Genomic DNA, 24,911 nt, shown 5'->3' with positions numbered 1-24,911 from the left:
CACGCACTTGTGAGAGAAACTGTTGGAAGCCCAGCAGAGGTGCCCTTAGTGCAAGCACTGGGCCGGCCAGAGTCTACCCAGTGCTTCCCGTGAGTTACCGCGCAGCTGTCCTAACGCGTTCCGTCAGCGTGCGCTGTGCCACTCACGTCAGTGTGCAGTGAAAAACCAAAACGGGTGGGTTCTTGTGCAGCCATTTTAATGTGGAGATGGAAGACAGTATGTGATGTTTTGGGTATATCGTGCTTTATTATTTCAAGAAAGGTAACAATACAACCAAAACAAAAGACTTGTGCAGTGCAGGGAGAAGGTGCTGTGACTGGTTGAATGTGTCAAAACTGGTTTTTGAAGTTTTGGGTGCTGTTGACATTGTGGTCACAGAAGCCTGTGCTGGAGGCCGTCCGGTGCTGCGGAAGGTGTTCAGCGGGAAATGGCCAGCAGACTCCACACATCCGATTCAATAAAGCTATCGGTGAAAGTGGAAAGCGTGTCTCATTTCACGGCAGACACCTGACGCACTTCTTGGCCAGCCCAGCCTGTCCTTCGCCCCGCCAAGCTTGCTCCCGTCACCACTCATGTCACCCCTTCTTGAGGGACGGAGGCCACCAGAGCCGTCTGAGGCTCTGTCAGTGAAGCCTGGAGAGCTCCCAACCAGGGTCTTGGCCTCGGAAGGAGGGGCGCCCCTGCAGAGGGTGCAGGTGCCAGCCCACCACTGGCCCCAGCAGTCCAGGCCAGCCAGGGAGAGGGGTGCCACCCACACTTTGGGGGTCCCTCCAAGCTGCCCTCCTGGCAGGCCTGGTGGGGAGAGTCCAGCGAGTCTGGAACAGGTGGAGGGGGGAAGTGAACGTGAAGGGAAGACATGAGGGCACACAGGACGTGGGGACGTTCTGTGAGGAATGAGTCAGGGACAGCTGTCCCTGCACCCCTGAGGTCCCCATTCCACAATTTTCAGCACCCGAATCCCCTTTGAGGGGACACCCCACTTCCACAGTGAAGTTTATTTCAGTGCCACGTGTGAAGGACAAACTAAAAATGACCCTGCTAAGGAAACTGGCCTTCCAGAGCCCAGCACACCTGGGACCCAACCCGCTCCGCCTGGGATGGGCCGACTGCGGAGCTGGATGCGGTCTGCAGGCCAGGGCCATATTCCGGACAAGCAGTCGGCACCAAGCGTCCAGTGGAGGGAAGAGGGCCAAGGGGGCGGCACCCAGTGTGCCCGTGGCCTGGGGAGATGCGCCTGCAACAGCCCTGTGCTTCGGCTTGGCCAAAATCTGTGAACCTGCTCAAGCTGCTCTTCAGGCGTGAGGTCTGTTCGGAAGTGGGCAGCAACTCCACGCAGCCGTCCCTCTATCTGTCTGGTCTGCTGAGCTGGAGCACAGGGAGAGAGGGGACTGGTCATCTGCAAGCGGACTGGTCTCAGGGCCTGGGTGCAACCCACGCCACTTCATGAACTGCCGCCTCTCCGCCCGCAGAGCGCAGAGCAGCTGGGGACCACAACAGGGCGAGGCCAGCAGGGCTGCGCAGGCTGGTGCCGGACGCAGGGCCTCGTCTGAGCATCCAATCAGGATGTGCCCCAGCATGTCCTCCTGGAGAGCAACCCCCTAACTAAACCCACATAATCGCAACCCAATTTATAGAAACTAGGAAACACCAGTCAGCCCAAAGCCACGGGACCTGCATCCCGCTACCCACTTGCAAACCAGCACTCAGTGGGTTTCTTTGTCGCTAAACAAAGGTAACAAGGACCGCCAAGCCTGATCCAGGAGCACAGACCACCCGGCAGCCCGGGAGCAGGACTGACAGCTACGGTCAGCACCGCTGTTCCTGCCTCAGCCAAACAGCTCCACAGGGGGAGGCCCTGCCCCTGGACGGTCCTGCTCGGCAGCCTACCTTCGAGGTCTCCCGCTGGACCAGGTCCCTCATCTCCTCCGTCCATCCCAGCAGCTCCACCAGCCTTTCCACGCTGTCCACCAGGTCCCCGAGCTGCACCACATCCCTGCTTCGAGGACGCAAGGACTCCACTGCTTTCCGGTTCATGAACACTCGGGGCACGGAGCTCCGCACAGCCTCAGACAGGCTGGCAAACGGCTCTACCTGAAAAACTGCCACACGTGAGGAGCCACATCCCACCACCCACGCCCTCAGGGACACAAAGCCCACCACCCACTCTGCGTCCTCCCCCACTCGGCTCTCCGTGTCCCACCCCGGGCTCAGTCCCAGCAGTCACAATGGCACCACCCCACCTGCACCAGGCCGCATCTCCCAGCACACCCCGACCCATGACCCCTCTTCTCCACCTCACTCCTGGGTGTGAGAGCTGACGTTTCTCTAACGACCAGTGACCTGCATCCTCCCCAACGAGGCTGCTGACACGCCGCTGGCGCAGTGGCCCCAGTCCGCCCCCACCCTGGGCACTGCCAGCTGCCACCGCCGTGCACGGTCAAGGGCCCCAGAGTGAGAGGCAGGCAGGCTGGTGAGCAGTCCGGGGACGTGCTCTCTCCTGGAAGGGACGTGGCTCCATCCCTGCCTTTCACCGTAATAGTTTAAAATGGGTTAAAGATTTAAGTGTTAGCAAAATAGCTCTTGAAGAAAATTTGGGGTTTCTAAGCAAAAGGACTTTGCAGGCCTGACAACTGAAGTCAGAGAAGACGATTTGATATGGGACCATCACATTCTTCTCCACAGACAAGGGCAGGACCCTGGCTGGTGAGGCTCTGTGGACTGAGCGCCGGGCTGCAAACCAAAGGGTCGTATCGCTGGCTCAATTCCTAGTTGAGGCACGTGCCTGGGTTGCAGGCCAGGTACCCAGTAGGGGGCGCATGAGAGGTAACCACACATTGATGTTTCTCTCCTTCTCTTTCTCCCTCCCCCTCTTCTCAAAAAATAAATAAATAAAATCTTTAAAAAAAATAGAGAGGGCTGGCAGCCCCAGTGTCCACACCCAGTGGCTGGCACGGGTCAGGCAGGCCTGGCACCAGGGCCCCAGGCCCCTGCCCGCCCTGCCAGGCTGTGCCCCATCCAGGCCCAATGTGGGCACCCCACTCTGTCCTCACTCTGGCAGCCCCACTCCTACCTCTGGTCCTTTGTGCCTGCTGCGCACGCCCACTCCGCAGCCCGCACGCTCCTCAGATCAGCAGGACCCGTTCCCCAAACCCACCCAACAGGCCTCTGTCTCAGGAAATCAGCTCCGTCCAGGTGGAGCCTCCCTGTCCCACCGCCCCACTGCACACCCACGGCTCCACGGCCCCTGGTGCCGCCTGCTCCACGCTGGTCCCACGGTCTGTTCAGGACACATCACCCAGAGGGACAGAAGTCGGCCTGTCACGACTGACGCTGTCTGGCACTGCGGCAGGTGGCCAAGGGCCCCTGGGCACTACCCCCCCCATGTCCCTCTCTCACACCCACACCTCCTCCAGCTCCTGCCAGTCCCAGCCCCTCTAGACTTTCTGTGCCATGTGCCACCTCCCCACAGAGCACAGCCTGCTCATGGCACGTGCCATGCACCCTGCCGGGCTGGCCCATCAACCCTGGTGCCTCCGGCCAGCCAGGCCCAAGGCTAGGGCCTCCCTGTTTGCTGTCCTCACATCCTTGACCAACTTCCTGAGCATCAGGCCCAGACAGTGACACTTCCTCCACATGCACCTCAACTACACAGTTGCAGAGCTGGGCTCAGCACCCTCCCTCCAAACTCCTCACCAGAAGTGCTCTGAGCCCCTGAGCACCAGGCCAGAGTCCCTCGTCTGCAGTCCTCAAAATGACACCAGGCCGCAAGGACAGAGGTCCCGGTCCTCGGCCCCTCTAGTGGTCCGGGGGTCTGAGGGTGCCCAGACCTCTGCCTTTTCCTGGACCGGCTCCTAGACGTCTGCCTGTTCTGATGCCCGCTCCCGCTCCCACAGTGGCCCTGGTCTGAGCCCTTCGAGTGCGTCGCTGCTGCTGGCATGAAACTGGCCTGTGACCCAGGAAGCCTGCTTCTGCCTCCCCCCAGCCCCCACCTGCCCACTGTGCCCCTCACCCCCGCACGCTCACAGCACTTCCAGAGCCTGGCACCCCCTCCCATTCTGCCGCCCCCGAGGCCTGGACATCTGCTTCCTCACTGGTCGAACCCAACTGCCTTCCACAGGTGGGCCCCAGGGAGCTCCCCAGCCTCCCTGCCCCGCCCCTGCCCCCACGCCCACCCCCTGCACCCGCCTGCGGACACACCTTCAGGGAGGTCCCGAGGATGAGCAGCAGCTCTGCGGTGGGGAAGTCCACCAGGTGCAGGAAGAACCTCTCGGGCAGCGCCTCCCCGAAGAACACGACATCGGGCTTCACCAGGCCAGCGCAGGCTGCACAGCGGGGGACTCTGTCTGCCATCACGGCGGCCTGGGAAACACACAGAAAACGGGCTCGAGGAAGTTAACGCAACACGTGGAAGAAAAAGGCAAAACAACGTAAGAAATCTTCTAACACATTAGCTGAGTAGTATAATTAGCCTCCACGTACAAGGAGGAACCCCCCAAACCCGGAACTACCTTCTGGCGTGTGGGCCCCTTGCAGTCCAAGCCGCCCTGCCAGGTGAGAGTGCTAGGAACCCATCTGCACCGGTGCAGCAGCTGGCGTTGTTGTGAGAGGCGGCATTCGGCTTTGGTGAGTTTTTCTGAAGACTCTTCCAACGCCTTTGCCCGTTTCACGACGGGTGATTTACAAGCACACCTGCCCGCAGCCCGCTGAGTGCTCAGCAGTTTTCGACCAAAACCGGCATGGCCCCCATGACTTTCCCTCCCTATTCACCCAATCTCACCCTGAGTGATGATTTTTTTGGTTCCAAGGGAAATGTCTTGCCAAGGTGGAAGAGGTAAAACCAAAAAATGGCAGAAGCACTAAGAGGCATCAAAACGAACAAGTTCAAAAACCGTTTTGAACGGTGGAGGAAACCTCTCCGCAGGTGTTTCACAGCGAATGGAGAGGACTTGGAAGGTGACTGAAATTTAAACGTAAGCATACATACACGATTTTCATAAACAAATTCCAGCTTTTTAAGTCCCCCCATAGCTGGGTAACAAACCCAGCTTCGACACGACACTTTACCAATTTGGTTTCACAGAGCCCTCCAAAATTCGGAGAGGGACATACATGTGATTCTAACTCTGTGACACTCTGGAAAAGGGGACTGAGGGGACAGGGAACGGGACTCGGACGCACTGGTGCGTGGTCCGGGCTCCCCGACGGGACTTCCAACTAGACAGAGGCTGCGGCTACACAGCCCGTGACGCGCGACACCCCAGTGACTCGAGGGTGCTCCATGGCCAGCTCCGCGTCCCCTCCACCCCACTGCAGCCACAGGACCCACCCACGGGGCCCCCGAGGCCCCTGGGGGGAGCGCAGGCCTCACTGCTGTGTGCCTGGCAGTGAACACCCCACGAAAGCTCCACAGTCACTGCGTCTGGGAGGGGACCGCCCTGCTGGGGAGAGCCCCGTGGAAGTCTGCTCAGTAAGGAAGCGGCGGAACCTGAAGCTCTTCGGTTCCGCTGCGAAAACAACTGGGCGCATGCGGGCGGGCGGGAGGCGTGCGCCCGCCTCTGCGTCCACGGGCGCCACCCACCAAACTGCTGCAAGTGCTTGATGGGACATTCACCTCCCCACGCATTTCTGTGCTGCCTCAGATTCTCGCAAGCACGGATTACATTTCTAATTTTAAAACAAAGAGAAACATTTCCACACCATCACCGTTCCATCTTTGGGACACAGTGCTCACGAAACACCACATTTCCAGATCGCCCCGCCACCAGGGCCGCAGGGAGAACCACCGCAGGACAGCTCACCCAGAAGTCCTGCTCCGGGGAGGGTTTTCCGCAGGCGGTGCAGGTGGCAGAAGCGAAGGACCCGTGAGCTTCGACCAGCTTGGAGCCAGGGATGCCGGAGGCTGAAAGTGAAAGCGCAGCTGAGCACTGACCGTCTGGCCAGAGGGGGGCAGGGGATGGGGGGGTGGCGGCACAATTTCCGGGCTCACTGCGCCCAGAAATCATATGTACTTCGCGGGTCTGACAGTGGTAGGGAGCTGTTAGTGATTTGTGCGATAACAGTGTAGTTATGTTCTCAAAGTTCTGCAGATACCCATGATGGGTTTACAGGTTAGATATATTTTGAGCGTTTTTGGTATTTACTTTTAGATTAAAGTTATAATGTGAAGAATTTGCCACAAATTAATTCGAGGAGCAAGAGAGAAGATGATGGGAGGGCCTGACAAGGGCCTGAGGGCTCATCGAAGTCTTCTCTTTGCTTTCACAGTCTGGAAAAACTCTGTCATAACAGGAAGTCCTTGCATCAGGGAGCAAAACTACAGGCTCCTGTTGGCAGACTCAGGGGGTGTCTGCGTGGGGGGGGGGGGGGCTGTGAGGCTCACCGCGCTCCAGACCGTCAATGTTCTGCGTGTAGAGCCGCTGGAGCAGCCCTCTGTCGTGCAGCAGGCGAAGGAAGTAGTGGATGACGTTGGGCTTGAAGTTCCCCGGGAACATGTTCTTGGCCCATGTGAAAAAGGGCCTGGGGTTGTCCAAGAAAAACGAGAGCTCGAAAATGGCCTCCGGGTACGGGACATCCCAGTGCTGCAAGGTGCTGTAGAAGCCGGACTCGGGGGATCTGCCCAGAGAGGCCAGAGCCGTCAGAGGACCGGGGCGCGGGTCGGCCGGGGACAGAGGGGCGTGTGGGGACGGGGGGCCACCTGAAGTCCGGGATGCCGCTGGCCGTGCTGATGCCAGCCCCCGCCATGACCACCACCCTCTGGCGGGCCTGGGCTCCAATCAGCTCTGCGATGTCCCGTAGGCAGAGCTTCTCTTCCTTCCCGGCGCCTCCATTTCCAAAGGCACTCGAGACGCCAGCAGAGCAGGCTGTGGGCGTGCCCCCGCCCACGATGCTGGCAGGGAAAGGAGAGTGGTCAGAGGACTGCCGGCAAGGCCGGCCGGCGGTGGCGAGTGAGACGTCCCACAACCGCCACTGGGATGGCCACACCCCTCCTGTTCCCAAGGGCCCCTTGCCCATCTTGAACATGAGGTTCCGGCAGAAAGCAGACTTGACTCAGAAACTGAGGCTCATTTAGGGGCAAAAAAACCTGTGTGAACGGGAAGCGTGCAAACAAGGAAAGCAACATTTCCCAAGTCCGGTCATCACAGGCCAGTGCCCACGGGGCCAGCTCCGCCCAGAGCCCCTCTGCAGGCCTCGGGCTTGCTCTGCAGACCCTGCCACAGTAACATGCCTAGGACGTGATAAATGTGCAGCGGAGTTATTTCAAGACAGTTAAACCTCTCCGACTTTAACATTTGACACCAAATACTATCAGGATAACAAGTAGGTTCTAGAGACCATTCCACAAAGAAACGTCCACGCCCTGACAGCTAGGGGTTCCAACTGCTGCTGACTTCACATCCGCAGCCAATCCACAGGCCACTCACATCACAGCCAAGCAAATCCGCCTCCAAGCTCCAGGCGCCTTCTCGGTCCCCACCAGAAACTGAGGCAGCTCAGGGCCCTCGCTGGCATTCACTGAGCTACCCCTCAAAGGCTTCCACCGACTGGTGTCTCAGTGGCACCCACCCAGAGTCGGTGACTGTGGTCCCCTGCTCAGGGTGCCTTCCTGCACCCCAGGGGCTGGCGTCCATGACTCTGGCACACAGACCCCTCCACCATGACCGGACGGAGGCAACAAGTTGAAAGCACAACCCTCCCCAGGTGATGGCAGCTCTACCGCAAAAACAGACTTAAACACGGGAAACTGCGTGTTTCCTTAACTCACTTGTGACACATGAAAGCAGTAACCCCCTGCACGCACATCTGTAGACACGGCAGGGCCATCTAGAGCTTACCTTCGAGGAGGACGTTCCTAACTCCCTCTCTGGTTTGCTCTGTCTTTTGTGCTTCCTTCTGCTCCTTCCAAAACCAACACTAAACCCTCTGTGCAGAGGGACCTGCCCTGCAGCTCTCAGCCCCCACAGGGCCCTGACGTCTGGGCACTGCCCGCCCACTGCAGGGACGGCCCTGTCACATGCCCCTTCTGTCAGCCAGACATGGGCCCCCACACCCAGGTGCTTGTGTGCCCATACCCAGCTCCCTCTCCACCTCCACATGCCCGAGTCTCCTGGAGTCAAGGCCAGGTCCTTATGAAGCCACTGCTGAGCCCGGCAAGAAGTCACTGCCCCTCCTCTGAAAGGTGACAGTACTGGCTCCCCGCTCCCTTTAGGGCCACCCCTTCTCTCCCTGCTGTGACCCTGAGGGTTGCCTCACTCCACTCTGGGGCCGGTGAGCTGTAGCTCAGGCATCTGCTTGCCACTCAGTCCACATGCAGCCTTTGCATTGTCCCCTCTCCTGCCACACAAACTGTCACTTGGGTTATCCAAACAGTAGACTTCTGAAAGGTGTCCAATGAGAAAGAGAAGGGTGGCAGGGACTGCACACGTGCAGGGCTGAGGGCACCAGAAGGGCTCAGGGCCCGAGCTCACTGCCTGTCTCTTCATCACTCGGATGCCCCGTGCCCCAGCCGCCAAAGCCTAGCCGGGCAGGGAGACCCGACCCTGCCTGAAAAGACCCAGGGGCTGTCGACCTCCCAGCCAGCCAACAGCGCTGCCCCGCCCACACTCCTGCAGACATGGCCCTGGTTCTGCACAGAACCCCGCTGCAGCAAAGCCCTGCAGCTCTCTCCTGCGAGCAAGTTCAAAGGGGCTTTCTCATGAGAACTGCTCAGGTGGTCAGGAAGGAACGACCACACGCTGGCTGCACCACCGCACTGAAACTCAGCATCAGCTGAGCTCCTGGGAATGTCAATCACTATGGGAACGGCAGGCGGGATGAGAGGGAAGTTGCGATCCTGTGATTTACGATAAATACATATGTTGGTCTTCACAGCCCTTTTCAACCTGAATTCCTGTCAATGAGAGACTTTTGGAAATATCCTAGGGATGGGGACTGGTGATCAGGGGAACCAACCACGGAGGGTTGGAGCCTCCCTCAAAAAAAAAAAAAAAAAGAGGAGGGAGACTCAGTCAGACAGGGAACCAGAAATCATGTGTGCGCCAGGCCCCAAAGGCAGGGGCCCTTCCGGACCTTTCCCTATGTGTCTCTTGTTTGTTTGTTTAGTTGTTTGTGTCCTTCAACGTCCTTTGTAACAAACCACGAACTGAGTAAGTACACTGGCCTCCTGAGTTCTGTGAGCTGCTCTAGCAAATTCATCCAACCTGAAGAGATGGTGGGAACCTCGGATCTAATGCCATTTGGCCAGCAGCCCAGCTGTCGCCTGCACTGGCATCTGTAGTGGGGGCTGTGATGGGACTGAGCCCGTCGCTGCAAGTGCCTGCAAGTGCCTGCTGCGTGCAGAGTCCCACTCAGGGCCCCACACGCATCTCCCACCTGCACAAATGCTCGTCACTGGAAACCAGGTCGAGCACAGGACTTCACCAGATGTCCAGAATACACGTGCGGTGTGCAACCTGAAGTCCAGGTGCACCACGGAATGAGACTGACTGGGTACAGGAGCACCCTGAGGGACAAGCCTGGGAAAGGGAAGCAGAGGATGACCCCATACAGAAGCCCCCAAATCAAAACTAAAAGGGCCAAAATTCCAGCTGCCGGAAGCCCTGCACCACCTGTTCTGGGGACAATGGCAGCCAGGACTTGTCTGTGACTATCTGGTCTCTTAAGCAGCACCTAGGAGTTCAGGTCACTCTCTAGCGGTGACCCACCCTCACAGCCACCTGCCCGGAAGCCAGCGTCAGTCCAGCACCTGCTGTGCCCTCAGCATCTACCAGATTCTGGCACAGGATGGGTTTAAAGGTTTCTTGGATGACTAAGAGACGTCTCAGTATCACTTTATAAAGCATTTCACCAATATTTTTAGGAGCCGGGTAAGATAGCATGGAGAGAATGTGCCACTGCACTTAATATCCACCCAACAATGGCCATTTAAATTCGTTTCCTAACTGTGGGCCTTACGATTTTTTCATGAGCAGGCTCAGTTCCCAGACAAGGATTCCAAACCATACAACTACTGTGCAGAAGGGACGGTGTGAACACATGCTGATGGGAGCGTCACCTGCACGACCCCCACAGGGGACGATAAAGTGCGCTCAGCTTCAGACGGAGGAGTTCTGCTACTAGGAATTCATCGAAAAAGTGACCTACAGACAAGGTAATTCGCCACAGCATTATCTGTAATGCTCAAGATTGGAAACTATTCTGGTAAGAGAATGGTTACATAAATCGGGAGAAAGCGGTACAATGGAATTCTACAGATCAGTAGAGACGGTTGAAGAACCACTCTATTTTGAAATGGAAGCCCAAGAAATACTGTTAAGTGAAAGGCCAAGTACAGACTGGGCTTTAAGAGCGGCGGTGTCAACACTGGACACGGGATGCCGCGAGAAGAACTGAGAACCGAGCCGGAAACAGACAGCACAGTCCAGGTTCTCTCGTCGCCCCATGCCCCAGACGGCTGCCGTGCCGGACTCTGAACCCCCTCCGAGCTTTCATCCCGGCCTCTGGCCGCCAAGGCAACACCGGAGCGACTCCACCCTGCCTCCCGCCGCCCGCCCCGCGGCTGCTACCGGGACGAACCGATGGCGGCGGGCCCAGGTCGGCTCACCACCCCGGCCCCAGAGCCTGAGAGCGCGAACTGCAGAGCGAACCCACAACGCCATGTTTGCCGCAACCCGCTCGAGCCGTAGTCTCCGAGAGTCCCTCGCCCTTCAGCTCGGTAGCCCCACCCTCTGCCCCGCCCCACGAGGGCCAGGATTGGTAGTCTCCGGGCGGGAGCGGTTCCCCACTCTGCAGAACTCCTCCGCGAGACCGAAGCCGGACTCCGCAATTCTTCACCTGTACGCCCACCTTTTTCCAGTAGGAATGGTGGTGATGCTTTGTGAGCACTGACTCTGATCAGGGATAGCATTTACACCCGGTCCTCGGAAGAGACTACTAGGAACGTGCTATCATCGCCCCCACTCGCGGTGAGAAACTGCCGCACACGCCGGAGCGCGAGAACCCGGCCCAACCCCGGACCCTAAAGCACAGTTACCCTGACAACCAGCGGGCGCCCAAGGCCGCAGACGGCGCTCCCGGCCTGCCTTGCGCGGCGCAGCGCCGGAAATGAGCGAGCACTTCCGGCTGCCCTTTCCGCGGTGCTGACTTCTCAGTGGTGTGGTGGTGCTCTGTGTTTTTGCCGTCATGAAGGACGTAACCGGCTTTCTGCAGCAGAGCCAGAGCTCCGGGCCCGGCCAGGCCGCCGTGTGGCACCGCCTGGAGGAACTCTACACGAAGAAGTGAGCGCCACGCTGAGAGGACTTGCGGACAGGGCGAGACGGAGAGGGGAGGCGGGCGAGGGGGGAACCTGGAGGGGCAGGGTCGCGGGGAGGGGTGACAGCGCAAGGGGCCTGGGTTTGGGGGTCATGAGGTCGGCTCACCACCCCGTCTGCTTCCTGGCTGAGGGGCTGTGCTGAGCTTCTGAACTCCCCTTTCTGCTGATTTTCGGAAGGGGGTTCAAGGCTGGCCTGTGATTTCAGCTCTCGATTCCGTGTGGGGTCAAGCTGCCCCCCCCCCCCCCCGTTTAGGAGAGTAGAAGCTGTGTCTTGCACGTGGCCTGTGTCCATAGTCGTCTTCCGCTTTGGTCCAAGGAGCATGAACTCGAGGCCAGCGCAGTTTTGTCCTTCCGCTTCGATTCTGCGGCTGGGTACACACAGGCTGGGTCCCATGGGTCTGACTTAACACTGCACTTCATTTTGGGCTTGTGCCCCTAGAGCGATCGCAGTTTGAGTGTGTTTAGAAATAGGATGTATTTCAGAAAGATTAAATTGTCAGTTCTTGAGTTAACTACCCCAGCGTTCGGCATGGTGCCCTTGACATAGATATTCAATATGTGTTTGGCTGGTGTTCAACTTTCTACCACTACCAGTTTGTGAGAGAAAATACTTGGTATTTTAGCAAACAATTGCTTGGATCGGGTAGCACTTTGTATTTTCCAAAGCATTTTATTTGCATTTTTAAAAATTAGCCTTTTGTTTTAAATGTGTTGTTCTAGAGGTTTTCTGTACTCAGTTCTTCAGGCATCCCAGCCACAGATGAGGAAACTGGAGCGTGGTTTGAGCTCCTTCACCAGAGAGGTGAAGGAGAGGTGATTTCAGGGGACATAAGTGCGGGGGAGCCCAGCCAGGAAAGAGCGCCGGGCCAGCAGCACCTGTGTTGTGTTCTTCCGGATGCACAGCACGGCCTGGGGCCTGTTTGATGGGATGGTCTGGGCCGACTGTGGCTGCAACTGGGTGTAGGTCTCACAGGCCTTACGTTTTTCAGGCTGTGGCATCAGCTGACTCTTCAGGTGCTTGACTTCGTGCAGGACCCATGCTTTGCCCAAGGGGATGGTCTCATCAAGGTACGTGATTGGTCACGCTAGGTTGGGTTATGTAAAGGTGCCCAAGGACTCTTTAAAATCGTAGGTGGGGTTTATAACCAAACGCCACAGCTGTTCAGCAGTCCCTTTGTGTCAGGTGCTGTTCTGAGTGCGGCACACCTGTACTCACCCTTCACAGCAGCACTGGGGGACTCGCTGTCACCAACTTTTCACCATCGAAGCAGAACTGAGAGACTAAGTGAATCAACATAGGTCGCAGCTACGAAGTGTAAGTCCCAGACTGAAACAGTATCTGACAGCATTTCCCTGAACTTTACTGTTTCTTTACTGCACTTCTAGAAAATTGCTGTTCAAAAGTTGAAAGCTCAAAACCAGTTGAGGGCAGGGTAGAATGCAGAAAGAGGGGCTCACCAGAGGACCGCCCCACCCCCCTATTGTGCCTGCTGGCCCACACCTCTGTCCTGGGTCCTGTGGGAGAGGGAGCACATTCTGCGCTCACCTTGGGGCAGCGAGGGGTGTGGGCAGGGCACACGGCCTCTGTAGTGGAGCCCTGGCAGGATTTTGTCAACACAAGAAAGCCCATCTCTGCCCCAGCCGCTCCCAGAGCTCCTGAGAAAGCCCTGCGGACCTGTTCACTGGCCACTTGCTCTTTGCAGTTTCTTGACATCTTCCTTTTGGATTCCGAACAAATCAGAGACCTGTACCTGCGCGGAACTGAGAGACGGTTTGCAGTGACAGCCTGAGCTCCTTGCCCTGCACATGTCACTCTGAATGCCTACAGTGATGCTCACCACCTTAGTGCCACCTGAGTTCCCAGTACCTGTGGTTTATACCCATCAGCTTGACATGTCGTATTCAAAGGGACTTGTGATCGTCTGTAAGCCTGGGGCTCTGTCGGGCCATGTGGGGAAATGATGACTCAGCTGTCTTACCGTTTGTTCCCTGAGGTTCTGCACCACAGTGGCGGATCATTTATAACCATTTTTCCCCTGTGCTTTCTTGTCTCTCAGCCACTTTCTGCACGTAGCAAGCTATTTCCTGAACCTTCTGACATGACACTTATTCAGATCCACAGATTTAAGTTCAGTATTTCTGAGGGCAAAGTAAACCTTTAAAAACTGTTGGGACCCAGTCCACATAACTTTTAGATAGATCGTGCTCATGAATTTGGAGGAATTTTGAGTTTCTAAGTGTAGTGGACTTCTCTCTGTAGAGGGCTCGCTTTCTTTAGGTGCTTGTGTAAGTGACAGCAGTGTCAGAGCTGGTGAGACAGTCCCTCTGACTGGGGAAGAGGCCACTGCCAGTCCTTGGTAGTGAGATAGCCTTTTTATTTACACTGCTTTTTTGCTGGGTGACAGTTAGGGTCTAACTGACTATTACAGGGATGGGACTTGTTCTCCTTTCCCCAAGACTTGCTGAGAAATAACTGACAGTGACGTGACGTGTGTGAATGGGAGGTGGTCCCCATAGTCAGTGCACTTAATGCCACAGAGGTTCTCTGTGAGGAGACCCTCTGGGACGCACCTGCCCAGCAGCTCGCAGACCTGTGCCACAGCGCTGCCCGCTGCAGTTGCTGCGCCCTGTGCCCCCCCACCCAGGACTTCCCGTCTCACAGGCAAGAGTGGGACTTTCTCACCCCCTTGGCCCATTTCATACCCCTGCCCCCGCCTCTGGCAATCACCATGGGGCTCTCTGTGGCTATGAAGTTTTCTTGTTTCGGTTGCACATGTAAATGACATCTTGGTACTTGTCCTCTTTGTCGGGCTAATTTCAGCGTGATGCCCTCCAAACCCCCCTTTACCTCAGATGGCAGGGTTTGCTTTTTTTTCCTTAAGGTTTTATTTATTTATCTTTAGAGGGGAAGGGAAGGCGAGAGGGAGAGAAACATCAATGTATGGTTGCCTCTTGTGCGTCCCCCGCTGGGAACTGGCGCACAACCCAGGGATGTGCCCTGACTGGGAATCGAAGCACGGTTGTTTGGTTTGCAGGCCCGTGTTCAATCTACTGAGCTATACCAGCCAGGGCAGGGTTTGCTTTTTTTGTGGCTGGATAATGTCTGTGTGTGTATATGTGCACACACCGCATTTTCTTTCACACTTCTCTTTCTGTCTTTCTATCTGCATGTCCCAGAGGAACTTCAGACTCTCCTTACCCTAACTCGACCTTGTCTGGACCCTCCCTCTCCCGTTTTGCCCAGTTACCCAGCTGCAGCCTCAGTGGCCATATTGGGCCCCCATCTCTGGGACCCGCCCACGGAGTCTGGCTCGACCCCCCAGCAGCACCTTCCAACTGTGCGTCTGCTGCTGCAGCCGCTCCCCAGCTCCCCCTTGCCGTTCTCTGTGCCCCCGGTCACTGCCTGCCCTTCAGAAATTCTCCACGAGCACAACGCAGGCTTGTTCTCAGCACGTCGCACCTGTCTGTTCCCGTCTGGAATGTGCGCGCAGCTGCCCTTCTCCCACACCAGACTTGTCACCCCTTTGCTCCTCGTTCCTCAGAACTCCTCGCCGTTTCTAGAATAACCTTTGACACCTCTCCCTGTGGCTGCTCCACCCGTGTGCTTTGACTTCCCTTGCTCCTGAGTGCTCGGGGTGGGGGTCATTCTTTTGTTGTTCCCAGGTCTCCTTGGCTGGACAGTCTCTGAGTTGGTAGCACAAGCAGAGTCCGAGGACGGGCCCAAGAGCTGGCTGCCTGGCTCAGGAAACTGGTGCTGGGACGTAACTAGCCTGCAGTCTCCCAGAATGTGTTAGGCCACTGAGCCCTTCAGACCGGGAGTCCACCTTCCTTAGAGTGCTTTGGAGGAAGAATAGGAGCCTCCAGGGGTTTTCACAAGGCGGGTTCTCTTCCCAAAGCTGGAAAAGCCCCCGCGTTCTCTCGTCCACTGGTGACTGCATGTGTGAGCTGCGAGCCCGAGCACGGGCCTCCCGTCGGGCAAGTGTGCAAGGCCGGCCGTGCGACAGCACTGTGGCCGTGCCCGCAGTCTGGGCTCCACAGGGTGAGGGGCGTCCTGTAATTTCTCTCCCTGTTTTTACTCCACAGCTTTATGAAAACTTCATTAGTGAATTTGAACACAGGTAAGTCCCTGTCCTCTGCTTTTGACTTTGAGAAGGGAAGCGTGGACGCCTGTGGGCACTCAAGGCTGGTGGCTTCTTTCAGGGTGAACCCGTTGTCGCTGGTAGAGATCATCCTTCACGTGGTCAGACAGATGACAGGTGAGTCTGCTCGTGTCTGGGACGGGCCGATGCAGGTGGTGGTTACAGGCAGTCCAACTGTTGCATTTGGGTAGAAAATAGCAGAGTCTGAGTTGTATTTTTATCATTTTAATGTTCTAAACCTAAACATTATCCCCGTTAACAGTGTCCTGGTTGGTCGAAACCAGTCCGAAGAGACTCTTGCTTCTTCTGACCTTGTTCTGCCTTCTTTTCTAGACCCTAACGTGGCTCTGACTTTTCTGGAGAAGACTCGAGAGAAGGTGAGTGTGGAGTCGGAGCCAGGCCGTCCGCAGTGCGGGGGCCTGTCCGGGCGTGCTCGGTGCCGGAGTCTCGCGGGGAGGCCCCGCACCCCCACTGCTGAGGGCCCCCGTTTCTGACATCCCCAGGTGAAGAGTAGCGACGAGGCGGTGATCCTGTGTAAAACTGCGATTGGAGCTCTGAAGTTAAACATCGGGGACCTACAGGTTACCAAGGTGAGACCGCCACAACCCGGGGTTGCCTCTGGTTTAGAGTCACCTAAAGTGGTGGAGGAGAGCCCTGCGCCCTGGCCCCGGCTGCCGTCTTTGACTGGTGTAGCCACTGCCCTCGACGCAGAGTCTGTCGTGCGTGCGCACCGTGCGTGCACATGCCAGCCGCAGCTCCGGGCTCCTGCCCACGGGTCAGCCCCTCACTCCGGCTCCCGCGGCTCCCTGGTCATGGCCGGAGCTCCCTGTCTGTGTTGGTGTCTTTCTTATTGTCCCTTCGGTGTGACCGTGGGGACAGGCGTGGGTGTTGGGGAAACCCCTCACATGGTCCGTGCCCCGTGTTGACCACGACTGCGTGTGTGGGCTTTTGGTAGTTGTGATGTTCAAGGAAGTACTGGGTGTAAGTGTTCATGTCCTCATTGCCCTAAAAAACTTTCTTTTTGCTTCCTGGTCTCAGCCGCCGTACATACCTCTTGCCTTTGTTTTGAAGTATTTGAAAGCTGTAAAATGCTGTGAAGAAGGGTGGAATGGGCAGCTCCTTCTACTCTGGCTCAGGAAACAGCGGGGGCAGCTGGGCCCCGGCCACGCCACCCGGGAGCACCGCTGCTCAAGCCAGGGGTGCCCTTGTCCTTGCTCCCCGCCAGATCGGGGCATGTGGGTCTAGACGAAGTGTGCTGTCGTTTCACCTGACCTGGCTGGGTGTCGGGCGTGGGGGTGTCGCTGACACGTGTAACCCGCTGCCTTTTCCTGTTGGCGTCTGTCTGGGAGGGGTCGGGTGGGGTCTCTCCCGCCACCAACGCTGTGTTCGCGGTTCCGTGCGGGACTCCGTGTGTGCGTGGGCGGTCTCACCTGGTGGGCCTGCGCCTGGAGGTGAGACAGCGGGTGTGTGGCAGGTGCTGTGCACCTGGGCCAGGTATTGCCCAGTGTTTTTCGACAGTGGCTCTTGCTCCCACGGCCCCAGGTTTTCGATACTTGGTGTTCTCAGGCAATCCGGTGGTCGCCAGTCTGGCGGAGGTGGAATGGTATCTCGTGGGGGGATAATTGTGTGTTTTAGTCACCGGTGGGTTATTGGCCTCTCTGTCTCCACTTCTGTACGTCGCCTGCTGACGTCTGTTCTTTTGCTCGTTTTCCCGTGTTGCCTGTGTCCTCTTCACTTGTACCTGTGGGTCACGTGAGCCATGGCCGTCTTTCCTTCCGTCCTGTGTTCTGTTTTGGACGAACCGGTTTTCTAGTTTAGCGGAGTCAGATTTTGTGTGGGTTCACCTCGTCCTGTGTGCCTTTACGATGTCGGAAGTGGGACAGGAAGGCGGTCTCGCCTCCCGTGTACAGGAAACGATCGAGGACGTGGAAGAGATGCTCAACAACCTGCCGGGGGTGACGTCGGTGCACAGCCGCTTCTACGACCTGTCCAGTAAATACTACCAGACGGTCGGGAGCCACGCTTCCTACTACAAAGACGCCCTTCGGTTCCTGGGCTGTGTCGACATCAAGGACCTGCCAGGTAACTCGGACGCGCATCCGCTTCACCTGGGGAGCTGGCCCTGCGGACACAGCAGCTGTGGGGCTGGAGTTCCTCACGGGCACGAGAAGGCCCACGTGGTCAGAGGGGAAGGAGCTGCGTGAGCTTTAGTCTCAGGTGGACGTGTGAGGCGAGCTCCCACTGCCCGCAGCGCAGGTTGTCGGGACAGTTCGGTGGTACCGGTGCGGGGCCTCTGTTCCCGCCCCTGAGACTCTCCTGAACGCCGAAATGCCAGACCCAGGGGAATAAATGGCAGAAATCTTTCAAGGACGGGAGGGTGGAAAGACGAGTGACCACTGAGTTTTGGGGAAAGTGCAGTGACTACGTGTTCAGAAAGGAAACTTCAGCGTGTTTTAGAGGGTTCTTGCCACAGACCGTTGAGCTGGTCTGAGAAGAGGCCGGAGGAGGTGAAGGGAGGGGCTGCGGTCTCGTGTCCAAGGAGGGGACGCAGGGAGCCCAGAGCTGCAGGACGTAGATAGTCGGGAAACATCAGCAGCCCCACGGATTCAGGGGAACTAAGTGAGCGAGTGTGCTTGCCTCGGAGCCCGTGAACGTGGCTTCCTGTGGGAGCTGCACCAACCCAGCCCCTTGGAGGAGGTGGCGCATGTCAGTGCTCTGCTGTGACCCTCCCGGGACCTGGTGTCTGTGCTTCTTGCGTGAGATGCGTGGAGCGGAACAGGACCAAAGCTCGTGGCCGCCGTGTGACGGGTGTTGTCGTCCTAGTGCCGGAGCAGCAGGAGAGGGCGTTCACGTTGGGCCTGGCGGGACTGCTCGGGGAGGGCGTGTTCAACTTTGGAGAGCTGGTGAGTGCGTCCCGGACCGAGTCCTCACGGGGGGCTGCACGTGCTGCCAGCTGACCGTGTGTGTGCCCACAGCTCATGCACCCTGTGCTGGAGTCCCTGAGGGGCACTGACCGGCAGTGGCTGATCGACACCCTTTACGCCTTCAACAGCGGCAACGTAGAGCGATTCCAGACTCTGAAGGCTGCCTGGGGCCAGCAGGTCAGTGCGGGCAGGGCCGGCGGAGCGTCCACACGCCCCTGACTCCCTGTCCGTGTGTTTGCTCAGCAAGTGCTTCCCGAACACCTTGCCTTCCTCCCCACCTCTGGTGCTGGGGGGAGGGGGGGGCGGAGGCAGCAGCCTGCTCACATCAAGCAGGGGGTCAGAGGGTGCTGCACACAGTGCAGAGGGAGGGCGTGTGGCAGGCCCCCCGAGAACGTGACCTTCCACGTACGCAGAAGGGAGGCAGGCGTGGAGCACTGGGTGCGGGGGGGTCGGGGGAAGAGCTGCTGCTTCACCGGGACCGGGGCGTGGCAGTGAGTTTATTTTCGGTGAAGTTATGTCAGAGGGAGGCATCCATTGGTTGTTCCACTCGTGCATCACTGTGCCCTGTGTGTACCCAGCTCGGCACCAAACCTGCAACCTTGACGTTATGGGGACGATATTCCAACCAACCAAACTACCTGGCCAGGGCATGTCACTGTTTTTGTACTTTTCTGAAACTTCCACATTTCTCAAAGTTGAAAAAAATTTGTAGAATTCACCCATAATGAACCAAAGTAGGTACAAGTGTACTGTGATGAGGCAGAAAGCAGATTCAGCCAAACCCAGCTGCAGTTGGTGTATCAGCGCCTCAGGGAGACAGATGAGCGGCTCAGAGGGGAGCAGGCCAGTCTCAGGACCGGGAGAGCTGCTGCAGTGTGGCCAGTGGGGCCCCACGCACCCTGGCACGGCCCTGCACCCAGTGCTCCACCCTCCCAGCCCCTGCAGAGACGGCCCTGTCGGCTGCAGTCGTGAAACCCACCTGCAGGGCGAGGTGCTGGTCTGGGTCTCACGGCTGTTTCCACGATGAGTCAGTGGCCGGGCCCCCGCTGTGGCAGACGGCCCGTGCACCTGCTCTGGCTCGGCGTGCCTGTCCCTGTGCTAGAGTCTTCCTGAGCGCCGTGGCCTGGCCCCCGGCGTGTGCAGCACCCGTGAGCCTCTCCCCTTGGGTGTTCCTGGTCCTGGATGGCGGCCTTTCAGCCGGGCCCCATCTGACAATCCACTGAGAACGTGGGGCCAGAGGGTTGGAAGCTGACTGGGAGCCTCGGGACCCAGCGTGCATGTCAGAGCTGCCTGTCTCTGTCCCCTTGGCTGGTTGGGTGACCGCTGTCTCTCCCTCACAGCCTGACCTAGCCGCCAACGAAGCGCAGCTTCTGAGGAAGATCCAGCTCCTGTGTCTCATGGAGGTAAGGGAGCAGCCAGGGCCCTCCGTGACGCGTCCCTGCAGGTGAGCGGTGAGCCTGCAGCCTCCCAGCCTCTGGGCGAGGTGGAGAGGGGAGCGAGTCCACTGAAACAGCAGCGCTGAGGCGCCTGCCCCTCGCCACCCTCCGGTGCCTCCTCCACCACGTGCTTCTCTGAGTGTCTGTTTCCGTGTCGGCACCATGGACCCTCCCGAGGCCTGGCCGGGCCTCCCGAGCCGAAGTCGCTGCCCCTTGGTTGCATGCGCTGCTCATCGTCTGCATGCTTGTCCGCCTTTCCCATGGCGTGTGAGCTTGTCGGGGTGGGGGGGAGCCCAAAATCCAGAATTATCTTCCGGCGAGCAGCCCCTTGTAGTCCAGGCCCCCTCCCCGCCCCGATAGGTGAGAGTTCTAGACCCCCCACCCATGTCAGTGCGCCAGCTGGTGTTGCTGTGAGAGGCTGCGTTCGGCCTCGGTGAGTTTTTTGGGGGGTCTCTGTCACCAGGTTCGCCCACATCACAGTGGGCGGTTTACGAGCGCACCTGCCCACACCGTGCCGCGTGCTCAGCACTTTCAGACCCGGCGTGGCGTGACCCCTGTGCCGCGCCGTCCCTGTTCACCGGATCTCCCCTCAAGGGACTTTTTTGTTTTCCTGGATGAAAACAGGCCTCAAAGGGAAACATTTGGCCGACGTGGAACAGGTGAAACAAAAAGAAAAGCAGAAGCACTAAAAGGCATCACAATAAATGAGTTCAAAAACTGTTTTGAGCCGTGGAGAAAAGTCTGTGGTGCATCAGGAAGACCACGCAGTTTTCGTAACCAGATTCCTGGCGTTTCGGGTCTGGCCCAGCGCCTGTCCCCAGCTCCGAGTGCTGCTCAGGAAGCAGCAGTGGCCGCAGAAAACAGTCACTGCAGGAAACTACGGCGCCGCCTCCCGCGGCGTTGAGAGCTGCCCTGCGCTTACACTGTGTGGCCGACACTGAGACGCTCCTCCTTAGGGTTACTAATCGCTGTATTTTCTGAGTCAGTTTTTTTTTCTAAGATTTTATTTATTTTTTAGAGGAAGGGAAGGAGGAAGAGCGGTAGAGAAACATCAGTGTGTGGTTGCCTCTCACATGCCCCCCACTGGGGACCTGGCCTGCAACCCAGGCATGTGCCCTGACTGGGAATCAAACTGATGACCCTTTGGTTTTCAGGCCGGCACTCAGTCCACTGAGCCCCAGAGGCCAGGGCTCAGAGCCAGCGTTAATGCCTTTTTTTGTCTGGGAGAATAGTAACAAACCAAACTTTTTTTTTTCAGATGACTTTCACACGACCTGCCAATCACAGACAACTCACTTTTGAAGAAATTGCCAAAAGTGCTAAGATCAGTGTGAACGAGGTACGGTTCCTGGGCTCGGGTGTCCCAGAGGGGCCGGGCTCCCAGTGTCAGCACCCCGCCCTCTGATACAAACCACGGAAGAAACGGGGTCTCGTTGTGTTCGGTGTGAGGCGGGGGTGGGGGTGGTGGCGTCCGAGGCTCACGCCGCCCTGCCCGCACAGGTGGAGCTGCTGGTGATGAAGGCGCTCTCGGTGGGGCTGGTGAGGGGCAGCATCGACGAGGTGGACAGGCGCGTCCACATGACCTGGGTGCAGCCCCGCGTGCTGGACCTGCAGCAGGTGATGTGGTGGAGTGGGAGTCCCCCTGGGCCGTGGGTCAGGTCTCGGTTCTGAGTTTGCTCCGGATGGGAGCCCCTCGGGAAGAGGGCGGGTCAGGTGAAGTTTCGGAGAGAGAATTAGTGCCGTGAGGACTGAGGGTTTTCCGAAGATCCCTCAGTGATTCCGTGCCAGCCTGAGATTTGAACCCTGTATTTAAACAGTGATTATGATAACAGTGCAGGGCAGCCGGTGATGCCTTTTAATCTCAAAATTGGTCTGGTGGGAGCTCACACCCAATCAGGTGTGAGTTTGCTGGAGGGTTAATCCCGTGGACTTCCTGCTCTCGCCCATTTCCTTTCGTGCCAGTTTTTGAGGAGGACGTGCCCCTGTGGGCCGGGCTGGGTCAGTGCCATCTGCCGCACCCTGGCGCCTGCTCGCCAGCCCCTCATGAGTGCAGCCCTAGCAGGGCTGAACACCCGCGGCTGCCCCGTGGGCATCCTGACGCCCGGTGCCCCTGCTCCGCTCTTAGATCAAGGGGATGAAGGACCGCCTGGAGGTGTGGTGCACGGACGTCAGGAGCATGGAGATGCTGGTGGAGCACCAGGCCCATGACATCCTCACCTAGCAGCCCCGGCCTGCTCTGCACGGAGTTGAGGGAGGGGCAGGGTTCTCCTGGGAGGAGGGACTTGTCTTGTTGGGAACAGCTGTCACTGGTGCGTGGGGGCCCAAGGGACGGGAAGGGGTGGCCCCGGCTGTACGGGGGCCCCCGCTCCAGTGTGACCAGCCACCCACCACCGTGTGGGCACCGCCCCCAGTGAACGCAATAAATGCCTCTGCTTGGTTTCCTTGTGTTCAGCCTCCAGGTCAGGACTGTGTCTGGAGAGATTAAAGGCAAGGGGTGGGACCGGGAAGGGTGTGAGGGTGGTATGGCCTCAACCTCCCCTCTGCTTTACACACACAGGGCGAAGCTGGGGCAGGTGGCCCGGGAAGTCCCTTCTGACAGGTGTCTGACCCCCGCCCCTCATGCCCCCAAGCGAGCAGTGCACATAGGTCAGTCACCACGAGAGCCTTAGGTGGGGAGAGGGTTTAATGGGACTTGTCCTCCGCTGCTGGAAGCAGCGCTCAGGCCGCAGAGCTCTTCTTGTAGCTCTCCAGGTGGACCAGGACCCAGCCCGCGGGGGTCAGGAAGCTGACGAACGTCACCATGAGGCCCACAGCCTGCTCCTGGGTGGAAGGAAGCCCGTGTAGGGGGGTCAGAGTTGGCTCCGTAGAGGAGGCTGTCTACCTGCCCACCCCTGAGCCTGCATGGCCCAGCAGCCTTGACCTTGAACTCCTTCCCCAGTATGCTTGTCAGGTTCGTATGAGACACCAGGGACAGCTGAGGTTCTAAGTTGGTTGCAAACGAGCACCGGGCTTTTGAGTGAGCGGCCAGACGGGGCGGTGGGGCCCGGTCGGGGCCCGTCCTCAGTGGCTGGGCCTTCGGGGCCGGCTGCGCTTCCTCACCCAGCTTCCCGCCAGAGCAGCCTGCGCCCAGCCATCCCTCCCGTTCCTGAAATCAGACTGACCTGCTCTTTAACCTCAATTCCCAGAGCTTTAAGAGCAAGGCTGGCCTGGGCCAGGGCTGTGGGCCGGCAGATCTGAGCGTCATCCAGCCGTGTGACCTTGGGCAGGTGACCTTCTAAATCTTGAGTATTTATGCTTGAAACAAACAGTTGCCTGCTCTCTGGGTGCCCAAGGTGGGTAGCTGAGGTTGAGGGTTCACCTGTGTTCCCCTCCAGGCAGCTCACCGTCCCCTTTAACACGCGTGAAGCCGCAGCATCCAGCAGCACCCTCCCCGCTCAGCCCTCCACACCTGGCATCTGCCAGGAGGCAGGCAGGGGCTTGTGAACGGATCCCCTGCCCCTGACATTGACGGCCGGCTGCCTGGGGCCCTGGGCTGCAGGCTACAGCTTCGGGCGCCCGTTCCTGAAGGGGGGATGCCTTCCCGGCCATAGGACTGAGACCCAGCACCCGAGAGGACGTTCCTGTTCCCTCTCTACCAGCCTGTCTCCTGTGACGCATCCTGAATCCAGCCTTATTCTGAGGACATCTCAGTACTGCCTGCCCTCCCCCCACCCTTGCCTGCTTGCAGCTCATGTCACCTACCGGGGGGGAGACGGGTGTCTTGGCCGGCTTGGCAGAGATGTGCACCTTGGGCACGACACAGCCCCTCAGGGGGGCTTGCAGCAGCTTGATGGCGGGGGCCAGCCTCATGCTTGCTGGGCCGAGCTCCCCAGGGCCAGTGAATCCTGCGTCTGCTCCGTGTGACCTCTGCTCGGGTGTTGGGCTTTTTATAGCTCCAGGGGCAGCTGCAGCTGTCCCCTCCTGTCACGGGGCTGGCAGACAGGATGCCTGCTCAAAACTGGGACCAGCCTCCGACCACAGCTTCTGGACACTGTCCCCCAACTGCATTCTCGTGTGTCCAGGCTTAGCGCTCCCCAGAGTGGGTGTTCATGTCTCTGTGGACGAGGCCCCAGCAGCGGAAGGAGCGGACCCGGGAGGGCAGCTGTCAGGAGGCCTGGGGGACACCTGGACTGTGACCTGGCAGCCAGCAGCTGCGCGGTGGCTGTCTCACACTCCCCAGTGGCCCGGCTTCTTTGCCCTTCTGCCACTGGCAGGGCCACAGGGGCCTGGAGCCCTGCCCGCCCTGGGACGCTCTGGTGCCGACGGGGGTGCCCCCGCATGCGGATCCAGGCGCCCAGGGCGGCGCCCCGAGTCGGGCCCCCGGCCCCACCCCAGCAGGCCGGTCCCCAGCATCCCCATCTCTCTCCTGTGCTTGCTCGGTTCTTCACCTAGCAAACGGTTACCAGGAAGTTGTTTCCTGAAGTCCTGGGGATGGTCTCACGCCTTCCCTGTGCAGAGGGACACCACCTGCCCTGGTCCCAGTCCCCAGGGAGGGCGGCGGGCCTGTGTTCTCACCCCCCCCCGCCCCCGCTCAGGCCTCCTTTCTCTCCGTCTGCTGCTCACACTGACATGGGCCCACCACCATCACCACGCCCACACCACCCCGAGTCCGACCTCGAAGGGGTCGCCCCCAAGTCCACACAGCAGCCGGACAACCTAGAGCAGGCAGGTCCCATCTCCACCCATGGCCTCCAACATGCCCCGCAGCGTGGCCCCAACGTGCCCCTCGGCCACTGCGTACCCTCGGCTGTGTTCCTGGTCCAAGCCCCGGGCAGGTGACCTCTCTGGGTGCCTGTTGTCCACAGCCTGCTTCTGTGGCTGGAGGACAGGCCCTGCGAGGACAAGCGCTCCAGCTTTGGGCCTGGAGTGGGTCTGGTCCTTGCTGGATGAATGGATTGGGGGGGGGGGGCGGGGTGGGGGCCTCTGGTGAGACCGAGGGAGACAGAGCTGCTCTCGGCACCGGCACAGCGGCCGGAGAGAGGTGCTGACGGTGATGAGGGCCCCGGGTGCCCATGTTGCCGTCTCCCGGCCGGACGGGCATGGGGTCAGGCCCCCAGACTCCACA

General features: G+C 58.8%; 2 protein-coding genes and 1 long non-coding RNA gene across 10 annotated transcripts; 1 reads left to right on the top strand and 2 right to left on the bottom strand.

Annotated features, from left to right (window-relative positions):
- Window positions 1-179: 179 nt before the first annotated feature.
- On the bottom strand, window positions 180-11,079 carry SIRT3 (sirtuin 3). 8 transcript variants are annotated; one of them, XR_005084699.2, is made up of 10 exons: window positions 10,573-10,738; window positions 6,695-6,886; window positions 6,380-6,612; window positions 5,799-5,899; window positions 4,778-4,957; window positions 4,509-4,589; window positions 4,198-4,359; window positions 1,888-2,091; window positions 1,072-1,365; window positions 180-463 (listed from the first exon to the last, which is right to left on the bottom strand). XR_005084699.2 is itself a non-coding variant. In XM_037161332.2 (9 exons), exons 2-9 carry the CDS (start codon window positions 6,739-6,741, stop codon window positions 1,345-1,347), a joined length of 1,029 nt encoding a protein of 342 aa, XP_037017227.2. In that variant the 5' UTR covers window positions 6,742-6,886; window positions 11,030-11,079; the 3' UTR covers window positions 180-1,344. The 8 variants fall into 8 exon arrangements, 6 of the variants coding, with proteins under 6 accessions (XP_037017227.2, XP_053514148.1, XP_053514147.1 ...); XR_005084700.2 differs by having other exon boundaries at window positions 1,277-1,365; XM_037161332.2 differs by lacking the exon at window positions 10,573-10,738 and adding an exon at window positions 11,030-11,079 and having other exon boundaries at window positions 180-1,365.
- On the top strand, window positions 11,065-22,252 carry PSMD13 (proteasome 26S subunit, non-ATPase 13). Its single transcript, XM_037161333.2, has 13 exons — window positions 11,065-11,273; window positions 12,298-12,376; window positions 15,392-15,426; window positions 15,509-15,564; window positions 15,781-15,824; window positions 15,951-16,037; window positions 17,358-17,529; window positions 18,271-18,350; window positions 18,423-18,548; window positions 19,712-19,774; window positions 21,066-21,146; window positions 21,308-21,424; window positions 21,933-22,252. The coding sequence occupies exons 1-13, from the start codon at window positions 11,179-11,181 to the stop codon at window positions 22,026-22,028; spliced, it is 1,131 nt and encodes a 376-aa protein (XP_037017228.1). The 5' UTR covers window positions 11,065-11,178; the 3' UTR covers window positions 22,029-22,252.
- A 220-nt stretch (window positions 22,253-22,472) lies between these two features.
- Window positions 22,473-24,304, bottom strand: LOC119060987 (uncharacterized). Its single transcript, XR_005084702.2, has 2 exons — window positions 23,549-24,304; window positions 22,473-22,627 (listed from the first exon to the last, which is right to left on the bottom strand). It is a non-coding gene; the product is annotated as an uncharacterized LOC119060987 (long non-coding RNA).
- Between the last annotated feature and the right edge of the window lie 607 nt (window positions 24,305-24,911).

The sequence above is a fragment of the Artibeus jamaicensis genome, unplaced genomic scaffold (assembly GCF_021234435.1).
Source record: "Artibeus jamaicensis isolate MK-2021 breed Jamaican fruit bat unplaced genomic scaffold, CSHL_Jam_final scaffold_537, whole genome shotgun sequence".
Taxonomy (NCBI): domain Eukaryota; kingdom Metazoa; phylum Chordata; class Mammalia; order Chiroptera; family Phyllostomidae; genus Artibeus; species Artibeus jamaicensis.
This window is presented reverse-complemented; position numbering and strand designations above follow the sequence as displayed.

What these genes read in the sequence shown, in the direction of transcription:
- SIRT3 (XM_037161329.2), bottom strand. Translation starts at nt 10,655, where the DNA reads ATGGCGTTGTGGGTTCGCTCTGCAGTTCGCGCTCTCAGGCTCTGGGGC. An exon ending in CAAAAAAATCATCACTCAGG is followed by an intron (nt 4,590 to 4,777) that starts GTGAGATTGGGT and finishes CAACAACGCCAG; the next exon opens with CTGCTGCACCGGTGCAGATG. An exon ending in AGGGGCCCACACGCCAGAAG is followed by an intron (nt 4,360 to 4,508) that starts GTAGTTCCGGGT and finishes TGTGTTTCCCAG; the next exon opens with GCCGCCGTGATGGCAGACAG.
- PSMD13 (XM_037161333.2), top strand. Translation starts at nt 11,179, where the DNA reads ATGAAGGACGTAACCGGCTTTCTGCAGCAGAGCCAGAGCTCCGGGCCC. An exon ending in GAGGAACTCTACACGAAGAA is followed by an intron (nt 11,274 to 12,297) that starts GTGAGCGCCACG and finishes TACGTTTTTCAG; the next exon opens with GCTGTGGCATCAGCTGACTC. An exon ending in TGGAGAAGACTCGAGAGAAG is followed by an intron (nt 15,825 to 15,950) that starts GTGAGTGTGGAG and finishes TGACATCCCCAG; the next exon opens with GTGAAGAGTAGCGACGAGGC.